Source organism: Rhynchophorus ferrugineus, unplaced genomic scaffold (genome assembly GCF_030347505.1).
Source record: "Rhynchophorus ferrugineus isolate W39M unplaced genomic scaffold, kcgeb_rfMv2 rfM3, whole genome shotgun sequence".
NCBI classification, from domain to species: domain Eukaryota; kingdom Metazoa; phylum Arthropoda; class Insecta; order Coleoptera; family Curculionidae; genus Rhynchophorus; species Rhynchophorus ferrugineus.
In genome coordinates this window covers 56,331,903-56,354,260 of record NW_027472582.1, presented here as the reverse complement: position 1 = coordinate 56,354,260, position 22,358 = coordinate 56,331,903, and the positions used below count along the sequence as shown (strand labels likewise).

General features: G+C 32.6%; 1 protein-coding gene across 10 annotated transcripts in view; it reads left to right on the top strand.

Annotated features, from left to right (window-relative positions):
• Positions 1 to 22,358, top strand: part of sky (GTPase-activating protein skywalker) — a 207,937-nt gene that overhangs the window by 82,756 nt on the left and 102,823 nt on the right. For 5 of the 10 annotated variants that reach the window (XM_076400870.1, XM_076400863.1, XM_076400868.1 and 2 more), the window contains exon 4: positions 4,127 to 4,251. In XM_076400870.1, coding sequence (XP_076256985.1) covers positions 4,127 to 4,251 — 125 coding nt within the window. Of the gene's footprint in view, positions 1 to 4,126; positions 4,258 to 22,358 lie in introns of all 10 variants that reach the window. The other 5 variants (XM_076400869.1, XM_076400860.1, XM_076400867.1 and 2 more) reach the window with 1 other exon arrangement.

Sequence of the window (22,358 nt, the reverse complement as noted above, 5' to 3'; positions counted from 1 at the left end):
TAGAAAATATTTATAAAAAAAAAATTATAAAAAAAATAAATACTTTAAAAAACGTCATGAACTTTTGCCCAATCCAAACATTTATATGAAGATGTTAATATATAATATTTAAACAGAAATTTATGTTTAAAATTAATATATGAATATGTGCATGTCGCCAAAATTATTAAGCCATAAAACACGTTTTATTTACGTACGATTTAAAATCAAATAAATGTCATACTGTCTAAATAATTACTATGTAACTCCCATGGCATAATATTAAACATCTTTCAGACGTTAGTCTGTCGCATTTAATGAATACATTATGGATCCTGTCCGTCGATACGAACGCGAAAGGGTATGTATGTAAAATCAAAACAAGTTAATAAAAATTTGCAAATCATTCGGACAGCATTTCGACGATGAATGAAGTGAGATTGCTCAAACGAAATCTTTTACGAATTCGGGCGGTCCCAGGACGACTGACTAACTTTCACTGCTCCAATTGATTGCTTAATATTCGTTCTTGAAAAATCACGTGCGGTTTACGCCATTCTGTTTGTATTGTGAGACGTAGTCGTTTTCTTAGAATATGTATAGTATATCTCCTTCCGTTAAATGATTTTTGGCTTAAACACTTATTTAATTTATTCATTTGCATTTTTAATTAACACCAATTATGGAGGAATATTTATAACTAATATTAATTCAGTCAATTTTACATATATTTTCTTTTTTTTGTTAATCTTCGTGAGTCCACAATCTGCCCTATTGGCAATAAGTATTTCTTATGTCTATATTATATATGTACATGTAGAAAATCACTTCATTAAGCAATCTTCAGTATAAAATATTATCTTAATTAATTAGTCTTATTCTAAAGACTACATATGTCCAGTAATCAGATCAGGTGGTGTTGAACGTTTTAGTCTACGCACTTCACTATCACGTCACATATTTAGCTGATTAGCGAGTACATTGGGATGCACTGACACTCTTTCGAAGTACTTCACACAAACACGTTGAATTACACTCGTTATAGGTTCTATAGGAATATCGCGTTGTATCACTTTATTTGAAATATAGTGCGGAGCATCAACAATGGCACGCAACACCTTATTTTGGAACCGTTGAATGATGGATATATTAGATTTGCTAGCGGTACCCTATAGTTGAATTCCATATGTCCAAATTGGCTTGAGTATAGACTCATACAGCAATACCTTGTTATCTAGTGATAACTTGGATTTGCGCCCAATGAGCCAATATATTTGATATAATTTTAGTCCCAGTTGTTTCCGTTTAGAGAATATGTCCTTTTTCCAGATTAGGCATCGATCTAAGTGCATACCAAGATATTTAACATGCTCTTCTTGGGGGAGTTGACGATGATTGATATTCACTGGTGGACATGTTCTTCTACGCAGGGTAAACATTATATGCGTGGATTTTGATTCATTGGCTTTAATGCGCCATGTCTTCAACCATAATTGTATTCGCTCCACGTGGGTTTGTAGGTTTATTGATGCTGTGACTGTATCTTCATGGGATGCTAAGATTGCTGTATCGTCTGCATATGTTGCCACAGTAGTTATTTTTGTGGTGGGCAGATTAGCCGTATACAGAAGAACAGTACTGAACCCAGTACACTACCTTGCGGAACTCCTGAATATATGGGATTTAATTCGGTATGTTCATCGCCTTGATTTACAATAAAATGTCTATCAGTGAGATACGATTTTAGTAACTGATAGTCCGGATGAGGGAGAAGTTTCTTTAGTTTAACCTGCAAGCCCGTATGCCATACTTAATTTGACATATATCTATAACTATATATTTTTAAATATATTGAAATTGTCTACTCTGTTTTTCCATATTAGACAAAATTGAAAATTGATCTTATGAATTACGGATTTTGTTGCAACTCACATACTATTCGGCATGCTGATTACGTAGTCGTTCGCAAAATTTAATTATCTCTTGTAGTTTCCCAGTTATAGGCGATATCGATCTTTTACATATATCAACTGTCTGCTATGTTTTTCCATATACGACAAACTTGAAAATTGGTTTAATAAATTACGGATTTTAGTGCTACAGAACGATCATAATCGATTTCTTTTGTCCCAAATTGAATGATTTGGTGTAAACATTTGGTGCAAATAGGATGGCGAACGATTTGAAGGTAGGGTTGTCTCTCACAGAAATAAAATGGCCACAGGTCTAACTAATATAAGAAGACGCGTACAATTGAATGGTGTTCTATTTATATATAATGGCTTATAATGGGCATTACAAATAATTCAAGATTTTTCTTAATGCCTTCCACACAGCTTTAATTATCTTGCCATAATCAAACCATAGCTCTACTCCTATGTCTACTCCTTAACCAATACGCTGCTCTTACTGCTGCAGGACTTCTGACAATGTTAATTTTCTATTCTTTTAGAAAGCCCTCTGTGATCTTGATTCAAGTTTACAGATATCAAGCTGTGACAGTGTCTAAGACTTAGAGCTATACAGAAGTATTGGCAAAATAAGCTCTCTTCCCCATGCACTATATTAGAGAAACAAAAGCTGGAAACGTAGTCATGTTAGCAGCATTAACGTAATGATATTATCAAATAATACGAATGATACCAGAAGACTAAAATGAATAATTTGCAAGTTATCGCCTGTACACCAGGAGTGTCTGTAATTACTTTCCTGTTTTTCAGGCAAAACAGGTTTCACTAGTCATAAGTATGAAACATTATGATTTGGTACATGTATCATTTTGTTTTACTATACTGTGTCCTCAAAATTACAAAAGTTAGGCTTCGCCTAAATATCAGCATTATAGATTTTGAATATTTTGAAAATGTAGTGACCTAGGCATGTTGCGATTATAAGAATATGTGAAATGTTCAAGGTAAGAAACGTCCTAATAGAGAGAAGACGGGATTTTTTGGTTGAAGATCCAAGGCAAACTAAAGAAATTGGCAGGGAAGATGAATATCAACCTAATCGCAATTTCTGACCTGTTTCAAGAGATAGGAAGACGGGTGTCACATAAATCGAATGACATGCAATTAGAAAATTAACAAATCGTCAGTGAATTGCTGGTTTGAAGACATAAAAGGAAGTTATTTACACCGAATATTTGATAGAAAAATATTTTATCAAGATATGATAAGATGATTTTCCAGCATGATAACTCGTCTTCAGCAAAACCAATCAAAGACGTATTAAAATCACTTGGATGGGAAATTTTTTATCTTACCCACAATGCTCTCTAGATTTGGCTCCATCCGATAATCCCCTTTTTGCATCGATGGGACACGCGCTTGTGCAAAAATGGCTCTATGAATTGTTTAGCGCAAACAAAACCGTCCTTTTGGAATGACATCCATAAATTGCTTAAGAGGTTAGCCTGATTTAGTAAAAATAAAAAGAAATTAATTACCAAAATACCTGGTAAATGCAACGCGAGTCCAAGTGAATAGAATCAGGTACATAATTTAAGCATCCAGACAAATTATTTCTTAAAGATATTTGTGAATTTTATTAAATTATTACTTACTCCTACTGTTGCGATAGTCGCAGGTTTGAATCCTGCTGGGGCATGGATGTACTTTATGTTTGTGATTGCAATTGTAAATGTCTTTATAGGCAACAGTGGAAAATCCGTCAAGGAATGACCTAGTCACGTATCCAAGCTGAGTAAGACCGGATGTCTTCTGGAGTGGTCTCTAAGTTGGTTACTGGCCGTTGGTAAAAAGGAGACTTTAAAATATATCAAACAAAAAGTGCTTAATATATTTGCTTCCTGAAAAAAATACAAATATTAGCATATAACGAAAATTGAGTCACAAAACGAGAATATTTGATCATCGCCGAACGACAAAATTTATTATATTCATCCCTTCTTTCTGAATACGAATAAGTCATTCTGGCAGTTGTTCCCCTTTTATCTATAGACAAAACGTCGGATCGTTCCCGGCCGACGCAAACAACGGGGTCGTAATTTTGCGAATATCCTTTTTCCATTTACTCATTTCTGTCGCGCCTTCTCTTTTATTTTATTATTTGCCCTATTGAAGCGATATCGTCATATACTGATGCCCTTTTAACGAAATTGATTTTGTTTTCTTTTCTTTTTCAGAGGAGGAGGCTTACCATTGTATGGCCAGTTTAGTTTCGTGCAAGGAAAAAACGTTCATAACACAGACGAAGCTTCTCTATGAGGTGACGTGGAAGACCGTTATGCAAATTTGCAGAAAGCACGTGGTAAGTGTAAGTACAGCGTTAATTGAATCGCGAATGAACATGAAATAATTTGGAAATAAGACAAAAATAGTGAAGTTATTTATTCATCGACATTAATCAATTTCAAGTTCTTTTGCTAACACACGAAGTTTACTAATTGAGGTCAACTTTTGGACCCGAGCAGATGAGAACGATTCTTAACTTTACTTGATGTGTTGAAAAAAGATCTTCAATCCGTGTATCAAGACTGATTTTAGTTTTCGAGTTCGCTCATGGTAGCAGCACACCGCTGTCAGATAACGACGTTGCATTAAATACAATTTGGAACTTGTTTTGTGCTCTTATTATGATTCAGAACGTGTGAAAATATGGAGGCAATGTTGCAAAGTGGATTGACAGTGTTTTTATAACATTCATGCATGTAATATGCTCGGTAAACTTCAAAAAATCATGATAATGCGCTGATTCTTTAGTTCTGCTATAATCATAGGTACCGAAATTGTTTTGTAACGCGTGCAGAACAAAGTTGTGCAATTGGTGAAAATGTATACTTTTCATTATTTGTTTTGCTGCCAAAGTTTTGGAGACAATAAAAAAATCATGTAAATGATTTCTACTTTTGCTTAATAAATGTCATTAGTATGAATGCAAAAAATAACACTGTATAAATATTCTGACGTATCATCCGTGTCGAAGTCAGTTCGCGTACGGCCAGTGATCCCCAGTGATTACCAATTTATTCAGATACAAGTGTAAAAAATACCATACGGTGGTTGATGAAGCAGTTTGAAGCCCAATTCATGGGTTTTTGACATGGTGCATTGTCTTGGTGAAGCAACACTTTCTTTTTCTTCAAATGCGGCCGTTTTTCGTGCTTCAAATGGTCCAATAACGCTATGTAATAGTCGCTGTTGATGGTCCTTCCCTTTTCAAGGTAGTCAATGAAAATTATTCCATGCGCATCCCAAAATACAGACAGTATAACCTTGCCGACGGTTGCGTTTTCCCACGCTTTGGAGCGGGTTCATCGTGTGCAGTCCACTCGGATGACTATCGATTGGACTTCGGAGTGAATCGTTGGAGCCATGTTTTACCAATTGTCACATATCGATGCAAAAACTCGGGTTTATTACGCTTGATCATCTTTAAACACTGCTCCGAATCATCAACTCGTTGTTGTTTTTGATCAAAAGTGAGCTCGCCCGGCACCCACTTTGCACAGAGTAGTTTTCTCGTATCCAAATATTCGTGATTGATATGACATACACGTTCAGTTGATATCTTTAGAGTGCCTGCTATTTCATTCAGTTTCAATTTACGATCATTCAAAATCATTTTGTGGATTTTTTAAATGTTTTCGTCGGTAACAACCTCTTTTGGGCGTCCACTGCATTCACCGTCTTCGGTGCTCATTTCACTACGTCTAAACTTAGCACACCAATCATTGATGGTTGATTTTCCTGGGGCAGTGTCCGGAAACTCGGCATCAAGCCAAGTTTTTGCTTCAACTGCATTTTTTCACTATAACAAAAGTTGCTTCACTCAAAATGCTATAATTTACAAACTAATGATCCGACAGCTGTCAAATTTGTACACACATTTTCTGAGGGTTAGGGCTAACTAAAAATCATATGGATTTAATTCTAGTAGCGCCATCTATGTGTCAGGTCGGGTACTTTTCAATTGGTCTGTTACTTGTATATTGATGCAAGTACAAGAAAACAGTAGTAACAAATTAATTTGTAAATTAAAATTGTACTAAGAATATATAATGTAAGATATAAAAAATTGGTCATAAAGTACGTCTGAAATTTAATTAAATAAACTAACCGACTTGATAAATTAAAGTTCGCCTAATAAAGAAAGATTTTTTTAGATAAGTATTATTATAGTGATAATATTTCGTTAGCACTTCTTCAATATTTCTACATTGATTTAACAGAAATATGCATCTTTGTCTTTCGAATAATCAGTGAGTAAAATAAAAATAAAAAATCCCTATTATTATTTTTCTTGATATATACTCACATTTTTTTTAAATTTCAGTACTCAGTCGGTCCATTATACTATTGTATAATAATGGATATTGATATTCTCTGACTGATGATTATTTCGATTAGTCAAAATAAATTACCGTTATTGATATAAATTATTCATAATTAATGATTTAAGCGTCATTACAGATTATTTATCCAATAATAATTGGAATCATTAAGCTGATTTTTAGTTGTTATTCTATCGGAATTATTTAATATTATAAAAAATATGATTTATAATATTATATTATTATATTGAAAACTGTAAATAAAGTTAAAATTTCAACAATAAATATTCAATTAAAACAAATTACTTTCTGAATAGTGAATAACATTAATAGATAATCTGTGATTTTTTCGGCGTGTCAGTTGGAATTAGGACAGTGATAGGGAACCCCAAAGATGAGACGACAGTAGAGTCTCTATTGGCTAGGACTGCACATGCGCACTTGTTCTAATGTAACCAAAGTGTTAGTTGTGGTTAAATGTCATTTTTAGGTTAACTTTGTATTTACATTTTTTTAAGGTAATATAATTATTTCATAGGCAAAATTAGCAGCCGATAATGCGAAAATAAGTGTATAAGGCATGAATTATTAGTAAAATATCATTTTATAACACTAATTTTGTAGATTGTTATGGAACAAAGGATATATTTTTATGTTAAATAATATGGAAGCAGAACTTATTTGAATATTATAGTGAAGATAAGAATGAAATATGGTCATGTTTGTATACGTTTTCTGTCTATTTGTTATTATACTTATATCGTTCTGATTTTGCAGATATTTCAAAAGAAGAAAAAAGCTTTAACGAAGCTAGAAGCTAACGAAGTATTATGAATTTTCAGCAAAGTGTAAATATAAGGTGTATTTAATAGAAAGTGGTTTGAATAAATTGGTAACATAGTATTTGAAGCTTTATGATTTGTTATTTCTTTAGGTTTATATAATTCCTCGGAGCAGATAAATAATGACGAAATATTATAAAAAAAATATATATTAAAGAAACCATAACAAAAAAGACAGCAGGTTATTCGTTTGTATACTTCTTTATTATATTTACATTGAACTCTTCTCCACACCACCTATGAGTAGAAATCCAGGCGGGTTTTTTTGTATTTTGTGGTGGTGTCCTCTGTAGGCCTATTCACCTTTCCTAAGTATTCATTTATATTTCTGGCTGATATTTACTGCTAAAAGTAAGAAAAACATTGATATAATACATTGCACCTTTAGTAAAACATATTTATTTTTTTACGTTTGGGTGCTGAAAAGTATTGCTGTATTTACATCTTTCGTTTTCCTTTCAAATCACATTTTTATTGAAATCTCTGAAGCATAACCTCTATGTTCTTAAGTATTTTGCTTTGTGATTGTTGATCGATTGATTTCAAAGTGCTAATTATACTGAAAAGTACAAGCCATTTTCTGTCGTTGGTTCTTCCGCTTCTCCCTATATATATTTTTCTTGCAAGATTATTCTATTTTCTTCTTTGTCCTGCGATTTAATCACTGACTGCTCTCCTATAGCACTGCAAAATAATTGTACCAAATTCACATGCTTGCACGGAGTATTCTTTAGCGTATATTCTGGACTGCTACAGACATACCAATGCATTTCAATTTTTCTTCCATTATTCTATTCATGAAACTCACAGTAAAATCTTCTTTTTTTAGAATACTATGCATTTCACCTATAACAAAAACCATACTCACATAAAACTCAATTATAAGATAAATGTATATTAATATTACCTTCTCGTTTATAGAAGAATGCAACATTTTTCCCATTTGCATTCCATTCTTTTATTTTTAAATCAACAGTGATCATTTCGTTAAGACTTCTAACTGAATTAATGTGTTTTTTTTATTAACCTATTTGTATTATGTGTGGCAAAATTATATCTGTTGTTACACCAGTTTCACCCATTTTTCTATAATAATATTTCTTTCAGCAATAATCTAATAAGTTCTGTTTTCGTATTACTTAACATATCCTTTGTTCCATAACAATCTACAAATTTAGTGTTATAAAATGATAATATTTTACTCACAATTCATACCTTATACCAATATTTTCGCATTAACTCCCGCTAATTTTGGGAATGAAATAATTATTTGACCTCAACAAAAAATATAAATATAAAATTAACCTAAAAATGACCATATCCTTTGTTCCATAACAATCTACAAAATTATAGTGTTATAAAATGATAATATTTTACTAATAATTGATACCTTATATACTTATTTTCTCATTATCTGCTGCTAATTTTGCCTATATAATAATTATATTACCTCAACAAAATGTAAATACAAAAATGACATCTAACCACAACCATAGAGAATGCTTTATGACCACAACTAAGACTGTGGTACGGAAGGCATGGTAGAAAAGGACGCGAATTTTGAAAACTGCCAGGTTAGATAGAACAAGTGCGCATGTGCAGTCCTAGCCAATAGAAACTTGTATAGGTCTTTTACTGTCGTATCCAAAGATGGGTCAAATCAATATACTGTTGCAGGTTCTTGCTTTTCTAAACTTTTTTTCTGGCATACTATTGATCTATCCTGATCCATCTTATTTTGTTGAAGTTTTATTTATATTAGTCGGCTAATTATTCTTTATAACTGTATAGTTAAAATAAACCATATAGAAAAACGGAATGAATTGAGACTTCTCGTCTGCTTGATTTACATAGTATTCTTGATACACCGTAACCTTTCGCAGTGTCTTTCCAGATTTGATCTGACCACCTTAGATAGCGATCGAAATGAAGTTCGAGGTATGTTACTTTTTGTAACCTCGAAATGGGTTGGTTGGTTAGGAAATGGTTTTTCAACCATTAAATAGGTTTCAGTAAGGAAGATTTGATTTAGTTAGCTGATTTTGAATTTTGAACGATCCGGATCGTAGAAAGAAGGCAGCGTCATCCACTCAAAATGCAGACTTTGCCGCTTAAGCTTTCATGTTTACATATCAGCCATGTGACTAAACAAAATAAGTATTAAACAGACGAACGGGGAACATTGTTAAACTGTACTCTAATTGAACTTCCTAGTCGACAGAGAAGTACCTACTTTTATTTGGAATAATCTGTTTTCCAAATATGGAAGTTTCAGGTTTATAAGATTACTAAGAGTACCAAACTGTAATTAATTGAAAATTAAACCATGATACTTCATGATGTCAATGGCCCTGGTGAAGTCCAAGAACGTTAGTTATTTTCTTTAGGATATAGGTGTTAAAAGTACTTTCAGTCGGTGTAAAATTGGTAAACATTCAAACCAAAGTAAATTCATATTTAAATGGAATATTATCAAAAAAAAAAAACAGAAAACTTAACTGATACATAATTTATGTTAATAACTGTCTCAAGTCTTAAATTATAATATGTATTATAATAACAGTGTACCTTAATATACATAGTGTAGCGACCTCTAATTTTACATAGTGGAATAACGGCCTACAAAATACTCGGAAATATAATCCCAGATGTTGAACACGAGGGGGTGCCAGTAGCGCCAACTAGAACCCGATAACGAATAGCTGGCAACCCCGAGACGTTTATCTGGGATGTTATTGAAGGGTATTTCCAATCATTCAGTACTCGACCATCGTTTGGTTTAGACGTGCCACCATCGACTGCCCAAGCCTCGTCACCAGGTAACACCGCTGCCATCCGCCTTATCTATTTTGTATTTTCCACATTCTTATATTACTTCAATAAATAACGGTCACATAATGTAAGCATCACTGTTTCATTTCGTTTTACCTCCATTCACCGAGCCATATAATTTACCCTAAAATAATATTGCCTACTGTGTAATACTATACAAATTTATTATAAACTTTTGCCTTCATATTCATTCGTTTAAAATGTATGTCGTGTTTAATCGAATGAAAGTTTATTCGATTTCTGCATTCGAAAATCGTCTGAAGAACATTTACTACATATAAATAAAATAATTGACATAACAATGCGTACTAACAAAATGTTTTCTCATATGCCGCTTACAAGTAATGTTAAATCAGTGTTAACTATTGTATTTAAAACTATCACTGTGTGCACAGTTACTATATTATTTAATTATTTAAATGTTACGTTATTTATTTTAATTCTATTTTGTTCCCTTTGTAATAAATAATGTTCATGTCACAAGATTGCATTCAAAGCGTGTGTCATAAATTAAAAATAAAAAGGAATATTTGTTTTTGAAATTTAATAAAATTTTGCAGTAGTCATAAAAAGATCTGACGATCTTTTAAACATCTCATCATTAGAAAAATGTTTTTTAAAATATTAAATATACATTAATACTTTTTCTAGAGGTCCATTTTTTTGTGGTAAATAAAAGAGGTTTGATTTTATAATGGAATATAAAATCATCCAAAGAGTATTTAATCTAAAACTATAGCGTTCGCCCATGTTGGGCAACATAAACTCTGGTTTCATCCTTTTTCATAATATTTCACTTTGACTGTGATGAATCTTTTTCAATCTGGTTTTAAACAAATGTCTTGGATTCTCGTTGATCGATATATCGATCTGTGAACGATTATATATATCAAGTAAACTGTCAGTTTCAATTAAAGTGTATATCATTTTAATTGCGACTATGTATCTTGTGTATCATTCTTTGTGTTCTATTCGAGAAACAGGGATACCATTAGTCTAAACACAAGCACAATGACCGAGAAGTTCGTAAAAGCTTCTCTGGTACCGTAACATTATATTTTGCAGTTTGCAACAATACGAAGAAATCCACAAAATCATTTTGAATGACAGTAAATTAAAACTGAATGAAATAGCAGACACTCATATCGTGAATATCATTCACGAATATTTGGGTATAAGAAAGCTCTGTGCAAAGTGGGTGCCGCGGAAGCTCACTTTGACCAAAAATAACGGCGAGTTGATGATTCGGAGCAGTGTTTAAAGATGATCAAGCGTAATAAACCCGAGTTTTTGCGTCGATATGAAACAATGGATGAAAACATGGCTCCATCATTTCACTCCGAAGTCCATTTGACAGTCATCCGAGTGGACTGCATACGATGAACCCGCTGCAAAGCGCGAGAAAACGCAACAGTCGGCTATCAAGTTTATGGCATCTGTATTTTGGGATACGCATGGAATAATTTTCATACCTTGAACTACCTTGAAATAGGAAGGATCATCAACAGTGACTATTACATAGCGTTATTGGACCGTTTGAGGGACCAAATTGCCGAGAAACGGCCGCATTTGAAGAAAAAGAAAGTGCTGATTCACCAAGACAATGCACCGTGTCACAAGTAAGTGAAAATGATGACAAAAATCCATGAATCGAACTTCGAATTTCTTCCTCATCCACCGTATTCTCCAGGTCTGGCCCCCAGCGACTATTTCCTGTTCTCGGATCTCAAAAGAATGCTCACTAGGAAGAAATGTTCGTTGCATGAGGAGGTGATCGCCGAAGCTGAGGCCTCTTTTGAAGCAAGGGACAAATCTTACTACAAAAATGGCTTCGAAAATTTGGACGGTCGCTATAATCTGTGTATCAGCCTTGAAGGCAATTATGTTGAAGAAAAAAAAATTTCCAAAAAAATGTGTTTTACTAAGGTAGGCCGGGGATTTTTCAATTGACCTGTTATATCAATCAATGCAGCAGCTTCCTACTCCAACCTAATAGAATCGAGAGAAGGATCATCACTTAGATACTGTATTTTAGAGTCTCACAGTAAACTCTTTGAGTAAGTCTTGCAGTCTATTCTACTACTAGATATTACTTATTTGACATAAAGAAGAACTTGCCTTACTTTGTTGTTTCTGATTAGTTTTTTATGGTCTTAAGAGCTTATAGATGTCATTACTTCGAGTTTAGCAATTCTCTTAATATTTATATATCATAATTTATTAAAAATACATATTTTTCTGAGTAATTAATTTTTTTAGTGAAAGTCAACAATATAACTCTTATCTCTGTTTATAAGAGCTTTTACAATTTTAATAGTCATACTAGAATATATATTTTTATTCCGCATAAATAAAATCTGTATAATTTTAGTAACCCAAGGTTATTATTATTCTTAAAATAAACATTGTATTCACTTATCCCGTTTTATTTATTGTATAAACATCAATGTGGACTTTTATTTGGCGTACGTATATATCTGATTTGTGTTAGATAATATAAAACGGAAATTTTCGGTTAGTTGAACGAGATTATTTCTTGGAAAAGTAATTTTGACATGATATTTGTCGAAGATTCAGTTGGTATCTTTAAATATTGTAAAAAAATTCTCGGTTTCGTTTACATTTGGTTTAATGAGATTATTTCAATAGTAGTACTAATTTTGTTGTTGTTTTTAATTTTTTTCAGGCAAAACATTGCCTCTTTGTTAAATAATATGATAAAATGATAATATGTATTACATAATATACGTAGCTAATATTGAGTCATGAAAATGTATTTATTGTTTTTTTGTATAGTGCCGAATTTTTAATATCTGCAGGGATAGAAACATACTTAATTAGTTTTTTATGTTCCTAAAGAAGGATCTTGGGCATATATAAAATATGGCGCTCTAGCCCGTCCAATGCCTGTCATAAATGACGTTGAATATATGGCCAATTTCAGTTTGTTGTAAAATCAAATGTAAAATGCGCTTTAAACCTAGAGCGGATTTTCCTTCTCATTTTCAGTATTCAGTAGTATAGTTACATACTCTGAGAATATAAAAAAAACGGACTGAAAATAAAATATAAAAACTGTGTTAGAATGAGTAAGAACAACGTATTACACTCAAATAATTTTCACTGTTGATAGTCTAGTTCAAAGGAATAAATTCAAAATAAACAACACTTTGTTCTGTTCTGTTCTTATTTTTGTGTCTTTTTATTACCAGCTGTATGGGAAAGGTGTCATTACGGGTTTTTCTAATAAATGTCGCTGGACTTAAGTATGTGGGAATGTTCGTCTGGTCGGTCGCAATGTGTGGCTGTCGATGCGATTGTTTGTCCGAACAGTCACAACTACTTTGTGGAAGGAATTCGCACGAGAACTGAAAATACTGGCTGAAGAAATACTTGTTTGTTTCGATTTAAATTTCGATACATGTGGTCGACGGGAGAATGGATAGGATATTAGGTGAGGTAAAGGAAGTACGGTAGCGCAGTGGAAGTGGTAGCGTTACAAGAGAGTAGAGAAAAGAAAAAAGGGCGAGACGTTTTTTTTTCTTTTACCATGATGACCAACTAGAACCAAATGGTCTTTTGCTGATTTCGGGTTTCGGGTATGAATGTGTTGCGGGCGACAGAGATCCTGGGTTACGACTGGGATTGTCGTAGTTGGTTTACTACCGAGATTTGTGGATGGATAGAGGTTTAATCAAGGTGTTGTCGTGTTCTAAGGCGCCTATGGAGAACCTTACATTGTGCATGTTCATGAAATTCTTCACGAGCGGGATGCCTGATTCGAGGTGTATGTTGACGTTCCTCATAAACCATGGGGCATTGAGTAACGCTTGGACTTTTTGGATTTAGACACTTATAGTAGTTCGAGTTGTCTCTCAGAGACATATCTGTACCACACCTGTGCTCCATTGAGGCAGACTGGACGCAATAGAGAATATCCACAAATTTGAAGATGGATTACACATCAATAGAATCACAGGCAAATAGAAAATTGAAAAATCATCACCTGGTGAAACCAGCCGGACGATTCCAAAGCCAAATCATTTTAGTCTAAGACAATGCTATGTGTTTGGTGGCGTGGTGTATTACGAATTGTTGAAACCTGGTGAAGCAGTTAATAGTGAACGCTACCGAGAACAAGTAATCAATGTGAACTATGTATTGATCAGAAAATGTCCAAAATGAGCTCGAAGACACGGTAAAGTGATTTTACAGCACAATAACGCGCTGTTTTATAAAGCGCTAAGGAAGCGTTGAATTTAATGGAACATATTCATGTATTAACTTTTCGCATCAATAGGACACGCGCTTGCAGAGCAGTAATTTGCCAATTTCGAAGAAGTTAGAAAATAGCTCGATAAATGGTTTTGCTCAAAGGACAAACAGTTTTTTTTGGGATGGCATCCATAAATTGCTTAAAATATGCTCAAGATGTATAGAGTCAAACGGCCAATACGTTGAATAAATAAACTTTTCCATTTTCTTGAAAGTTATGTAGTTTTTTTCCAGTAATGAATTTCGAGTGCATATTTTTTTTTATTTAGATGTAATTCATATAGGTCACACCTGAGACTATGAACTTTCCAGTCAAATCAAACCGGAATATAAAAAATTTGCTGTTAATTACAAGCGTTTTGATGGACCGTAATTGACAAAAGGTCGTCATTCCTAAAGTATAATATTACGAAACTATCGCTGTACTGAAAAAAAGGCACGTTTACCTAATTGGGATTGTTTATGAAGTAAAAGCATTACCACGGAACTATAATTTAATGAGGTTAAGTTGAAAAACACCTGCCCGCCTCGGTCTGATTGTGTTTAACGTGCATTGTCTGACCTCCGTTTCACATTAAGTCGATATAGCGATCGATATGCGCTAGTCCACAGCCTCCTCGATTACCTTACGTTCGACACGTACCGTAAAGTGATTGTTGAATATAAATGATTCATTTGGGAGAAGATTTATTCTGCGAATCGTAAATGTTACGTTTTCATAGTCGATAATTGTTGTTTAGCGAATATTGATAATTATCGAATGAAAATTACGACATCAGAATATTTGAAGCTATAATTTTCAAGTGAATATCTGATAATTTCGTAGAACTTGTTTCGTAGAAGGTTCTATGTCCTGTTAACAGTTCTTAATTAAACTAGTCATTCAGTGATTCAATATTAAAGGGTTATACTACATTGGCGCCTGTTTTGGAATTTTTTATCAAAAATATTGATGACAAAACTGTTCAAAGAAGGTCGAAAATGAAGTCTAGTGAACTATGATTAGTAAGCCAATTTGAAAAACATGATTTTACATTACCCACTAACTCATACAGAACAACGAAAATAAAAAAATCAATAGAAAAGGGGAAACTGGCAAGGTGGTAGCCCTTTAACATTTCTTAGGATAGTCTGCTTGGTGGGGCAGTGGTTAAGGCAATAGAACGATCCTTTCATTGCCATAGTCGCGGCTTCGAATGCCTCAGAATATGGATGTATTTTATGTTTGTGATTGTAATTGTAAAATGTCTCTAAGCGACAATGTAAAACAAGGAATAAGCATCCCAGTCATGTCAGTAACCAGGCTGGATAAAACCAGATGTCTTCTGGGATGGTCTTTAAGTTGCCCACTGGCCAGTTAGTATGTTTTCAGCTTTCGCCATTAACTACTAATTGGTAAATAGGGGATTTTAAAATATAATAAAAAAATTCTTAGTAAAATTTTTAGTTATTTATTTTGCCAAACAAAATTCTCTCGGCCAATATTTTCAGTGATTATATTAAGATTTTCATATACAGGTGATTACTACCAAGATGGGAAAGTTCTGGAGTATGCTAGTGGTTTTGCTTTCACAGCTAAAGGCATCATTTGTGATATTTACATTATTTTGTTTTAACTTGAGTCACATTGATAACTAGTTAAAATAATTTATATATTAAATATTTATATTAATTTAATTTATAGCCTGATTATGTCATGTTTGAATTCATATTGAATTTGTTTGGACTGTGTTAAAAACTACATTAACGTAACATAATTGATACCTGAAAATAAAATATAAAAGAGAAATATAAAGAATAAAAGTTATATTACACTTCCATATTTTAGGATTAGTGATCAAAAGCACTTTTTATGCATATAATTTGTGTTTTTTTTTCATAATATAAAATTTTCATTAAGATCAGTAAACTTTTGCAAACGTATTAAACTAATCTTGACGATGCATTATTGCCCAGTAACGTTTCAATCTCATAATAAGTCGCATAATAATCTTATTTTACAAGCTGGATTTTTGCAGTAAAAATAATGAATGTTAAAACAACCCTTCAGAAATTCAAAAAATCAATAGATCATTAGTAAGTAATATATAAAAACATAGTACATAGTACTATTCAGTACTATTTTTCCTCGTTTTCGGCATTTTTTTACTATCTAGGTAAAGAATGTACTTAGCCATATTATATAACATCCATTAGTACAAGTTGGTTTTTCAGTTGACCAAAATGTAAAGCTTAATGACGGTCATATGTTACGTCATCTATTGCAAATTCCGCAAAATTAATTCACTACCTACCTAATTTGTTTGTTTTAAGTTTACCTAATTATGTGAATGAAAGTTGTTTATTGAATTTCTGTATTGAGTATTAGTTTCGACAATGGTGAAAATTTACGATATGTAATTAGAATATTATATTACTACGTAAGCAAGTTTAAATGTATTTTTTATGCAACAAAAACAAAGATTTTTTACATATACTTAATGTCGATATAAATGTATGTAAATAAGTTTGAACAGGTTTTTGTTATTTTTGTGATCACATCCGCGTTATACATCATATATTAAAAAGGAGAAAGGATACTTGTTATTCAAAAGTTCATTATCTATCATGGCAATTTCTTAAATCTGAAATTGTAGTTAATTTGAGTATGGAGTTCTATATATTTACATGTTGGTTCTTCTTTCAGACATCGTTTGTGACAATCGGTCTAGCAACTAACATAAACTCCTGTACTCCTTCATTGCTTTCAAATATATTGCCTCCAAGAGTTTTATTCAACGGCGCAAACAAAATATAATCATAACCTGTCTGGCCTGGCGTTCTCATTAAGGATGATCGCGTCTCGAATGGGCATACCCCATTGTTTGCTTCGATACACGATTTTTGTCAAACGTTACGTCTCATCCAGCCCTGAATTCTCTGACCCACGTATACCTTCGATTCTGAGACAGTGTAACATCCCCAAACTGTGCCTTTAAACGAGTGAAAATTTCCGATGGTTTAACGCCTTCATTGATTAAAATCTTTATGATGATCCGTTATGCAATAGACGAGGGTACCTCGCGCTCATCATGGTTGTGCTGCGGGCCGAACCGAGCACAGCTGCTACCCACACCGGTTTCACCCCCTCCTCATAAACCAAGGAACACTCAAGCATCGAATCCTCTAGATTATAATTATGTGCTAAGCTAAATAGTTAAATTACCGTTTATATTTGATTCCCCCTCATAATAAACATATTATTTCTTTTTTTAAAAATATTCTAGCTTTGATATCCAAAAATAACAATGTATAAAACCAGAAATTACGAGTAGTCTAATTTTTTATGCTAGGTAATGAAACTGTAGAGTTCCCTCAAGTTTGCTGAGCCTCTAATCTAATCTTTCGTTTTATGTTTTAAGAACAAATATTTTATTTCGGTTTGATATAAATTGTTATATATTGTTGCAGATTCTAAAGTGATATATTTTGTGCATTATTTATTTTCATTAAATTTTTAAATTGCCTCATCAGACATACTAAAATAACATGATTGATTAATTTTTACATAGTGACATGAATCGATTCGATGTCGAAATCAAAGTAGGCATGTGCGTCACTATATCCGCCATTCTTTTCATATTCAATATCTGAGCTTCTTTGGCAGTCTCTCAAGGCGGCGGTTTCCCTAAGTAATTTTTTTTCGTTTCGTCTTAGTTCTAGTACATTTTTTAATCATTCCGATTATACCTCTTCCAGTTTCCTGCTCTCTTAATTGTTTTAGCAGGTCCCCCTTTCTTCCGTAAGTCTAATAGCAAGGGAATAGATTTTAAAAAATTTAAATAATTGCGGGTCAATTTTCCTTACACGCACTATTTAAATCATTCGTGTTTTCGGGAACTATTATATTTACAAATAATGTTACTTTTTAATGATTAGCAGCTTGCAGCATATTTGATCTAGAAAGAGAGATCTGATTACATCGTGCAGTACTTATGCATACAGCCATTAACTTATATGTAGAAAAAAGTGGTGTTCTGAATTGGGATATTTTGTTATATATTTTCATTAAATACACATTCACTTTATACGTAAGTTTTATTCATTCTGTGCTGCCCTACAAGATCATCAATTAATTTTACTGAGAAAAACGAATTACCATTAAAATTGGCACCATTGCTTTTCTTACGTCTTAAGGACATTACTGCGATATCTCACTGTGTTATTAATTTATAGTTTTTGTTTGTTTTATTTTATCTACACATATCTTATGGATTTCATTTCTGCAGTGATATTCCAATATTATATTACTATGATGTTATGAAAATATATTTTATAAGAACCATAAATCTCAGGTGGGTGTTAATTTTAGTGAATAGATAGAATATTTTAAATAACTTTTATTTTAATCCGTTTATTTTAATGTTAGTTTTTGACCTTTTTTTGACGAATTTTGAGACCATTATGTCTCCACTGTGAGGAACGTCTCTTATTTATATATTTACTTTTAATGTATGTTTTTTTTTAATTATATTTTTTATGTATATTTTAAAGTCTCCTTTTACCAACGATAGTTTATTTGGACTAGACCTACAATTTAACGTGGGCTCCGAACCACTATCCTAACCCTACCGATTGGCGAGTGACCAACTTAGAAAACATCCCAGGGGACATCCGGTCTTACCCAGCCTGGTTACTGGCCTGACTAGAATCATTTTCCTTGTCAGATTTTGCATTCTTACGTAAGACAGTCACATATTAAGGAATCACAAACCTAAATTTACGATCATACCCCAGCAGGATTCAACCCCGCGACTATCGCAACAGTAGGTGGACCGTCCTGTCGCATTTACCACTGCGCCAACCAAGCCGGATATTTATTATTTTATTATTTCTTTTTACTAAATTCATATCAATTATCACAGATTTACCCTTTGGAATGTTTATTTTCATTTAGGACGCGCAATATACGGAGGGCTAGCCTCTTAATTTTTATTTACATTTATTAGTTTTATACACTGAGCCATCAAAATTGCTAACTCACATATAGGGATGTCGTAGAACAATATCGATATTTTTAAAAATATCAGAAAACGAAAGTTCAGAGCCGTTATTTCCAAGCCGAAGGTCCCCGGTTCACACTACATCTGGCTTTTCGGTTTAATACAGAGCTAGTAGTAGAATCAGGTCTCATCTAGCGTGATGAAATTATTACAAAATGCACAAAGTCATACTCAAATATATTTTCGCTTTATTGTTAATAAAAGCGGCATAGATTGTCCACAAATGTTCAAATATAATTTTACTATTAACTATGAAATATTGGTTTATGTAAAATGACGTTGAATTTTTAATACATTTGACATAGATTATTATAACATGTTTTTCCTACTATCGATAGTGGTACTGCGCAAGATTATTGAAGAACGAATATTAAAAAAATATCTTCATACACTTTTAAATACAGATATGAGAATTAAAGCATCAAGACTTGGAGTAAGTCCAGCTAGGCTTAGATAATAATATTATATTTAAGGTCCTTAGTTAATAACAATTATTTAATAGCCTAAACCGATTTTAATACCAGCGAAATGAAATAATGCTCTATTATGTCCACCGAGCAAAAAAAAATCCAGAAACTTTAGACGTAATTTGAAATGTGGTCGCTACTGATAAAGGCACTTAAAACAGATTAACAACAGTAAATTTCGCTAGCAAATTGCAATAATTACTGCTGTGGTCGTTTATCATCGTTAAGGTGCATTTTTAGTGTCAAGAGCAGCAATTTTTTCAGCGATTCAACGAGGAAGTTGTAGGAAGATGTGGTCGGCGCATTTTTAACAGTCAAGGTCGGATGGGACGGCTACGGCTGCGTCGAATACGACGGGCAGATTTTTCTGACGCTGTCGGGATCCAAACTTGTGGGAGTTTTTGCAATTGATGCATACAAAATGTACACAAATCGATTTGCTCGCTTATTTACAAGTTTATATTATATTAACAAACTGGGTGTAACCGGCCACGCATTGTAGTGGTCCAATTTAGTTTAATGGAAAAGAAAGAAAATATTTCGTTTTTGCACGTTTCTTATTTTTCAGAATTATTGTGAACAGATGACATTTTCTCTGTCATATGGCCATCCATGTGAGAAACAATTCATTTTTAGATTTAAATTGTACATTTGAAATTTACACGGACAAAATTATTTAATTTGGATTTTTCCTGATGGTTTTTTTGTTTATAATATCTAGGAAGACCCATCGGCCCTATTTTATTCTCTAATAATGTTAACACTGCGGCTTTTCTATTAAATGCAAATAACTATACTGCACCACACTACACAATATCAAATGGTTTGATTCTTTTGAGCCTGTGTCCCGTTTTGGCGTTATCCAAGAGTTGTATTAATCGATATAGATATAAGAGGGAGTCGCTCATCTGTATGTCCATATACATAGGTTTCAACACTTGCTTGTATAAAACAATTTATTATGTACTGATAATTATGATTTTCTTCCAATTAACCAATACAATACATATATTTTAACTCGAGTTCTTTCCTTTCCTTTTTTTACATATTCCTTCCAGCGAAGTTTTGTATCAATATCAATTCCCGAATAATTGTATTGCATAAGTATAGTTAAAATTACAAAATGTTGGAATAGAAAAAAAATTGATTAAGAAATACTGAAAATGATATTCAACAGTTGATAACATAAGTTGTGCTCAAAGGACAGAACTTTCTGCAGAAGGTCGCGGTTATAAATGTCCAAATAGAAACGTTAGATGGAACCTAACAACACTTAATATTACCAAGGCTCAAAATATAAATAGGTTACTTCTATTTTCTTTAAATGTAACGTTTACTTCAACAGGCTAACAGTAGCTCGCGCCAGGAAATATTCCACGTATCAAATAAATATGGTGGGTAGAGTAAGACATATCATTTAAGCGTATGATTTTGGAGCATTTAAATAAGCGTTGTCATATTGTAAAATAGCTTTGTATTTCTAGTTACATAATGACCAAATTTTTAATGACTCAAACAGTTTTTTTATTAACCAAGACATTTTTATCACCATTTCTAACACATTAACTCAATATCACTCCATCTATTTCAAAAGAACATTTTTTAGAATAAACATAAAAGATTTTTACAAATGTTTTGTTAGCTCATAGTTCGATATCTTCACAGCTGAGCAAATATATATAGTACCTTTATACTTCCACAAAATACGCATTAAAATGTGAGGCCTAGTAACAGAGGTTTAGCATGCATATAGTTACAGAATTAAGTATAATATTGAATGTTATATATGATATTGACATTTTTCAATTATAAGCTACAACATAAGAGAATATTTATGAATAATATCATTGAGTTCTAATTTACATGAACTATAATATAGAATAATTATGACCGAATTTAAGAAAGCTACCATCAGTACTGCTGATTGAAACAGACATACTTGAACTGAGATTGCAAGCAAGAGTAACTAATTCTATAAAGTATAAAGTTTGAATATAAGGTTATATTAATATTGTCAGCAACGTATAAATTTTAAAAAAAATACTTAGTTTCTCTATGAAATATTTCCAAAATCTGAAAAGTTAATACAATCTTCGAAATATATTTTGTTTCGAAAGTCGAGTTTCGAATTCTTCGATATTTTATAAAATCAACTATGCTTTGAATCTTAAAAGCACTTAAAGCGATGTGATGCAATATGAAAGACTATTCATTCAAGCGTCTGATCTACAAGTTCGCCTTTTTTCATACAATTTAGCAGTAATATTGAAGAAAAAAATGACCATGTTTGAAAAATTGAGAGCACAACAAATTGTTACCTGAGAATTTTAGGATTAACTTTAGATCAATAAATCTCATTAAGTACTTGTAATTATATCAAATGTTATTGAATAATGAAACTATGTAAGCTTATCATTATATATTATTACTAGTCTTTCCTACTAACTTACAATTTGTCTCAACGCCCTTACTTAGTGCTAATGTTGTACAAGGTCACACTAGGCTGCAGAAGATGAGGGAACCATTGAAATATATCAGGTATCTGTCAAATTGCATTAGAAAAAGTTTGATTCAGTACGATGGGAACTTTTACATTGTCACATAAGTATTATATTGTAACACGTCT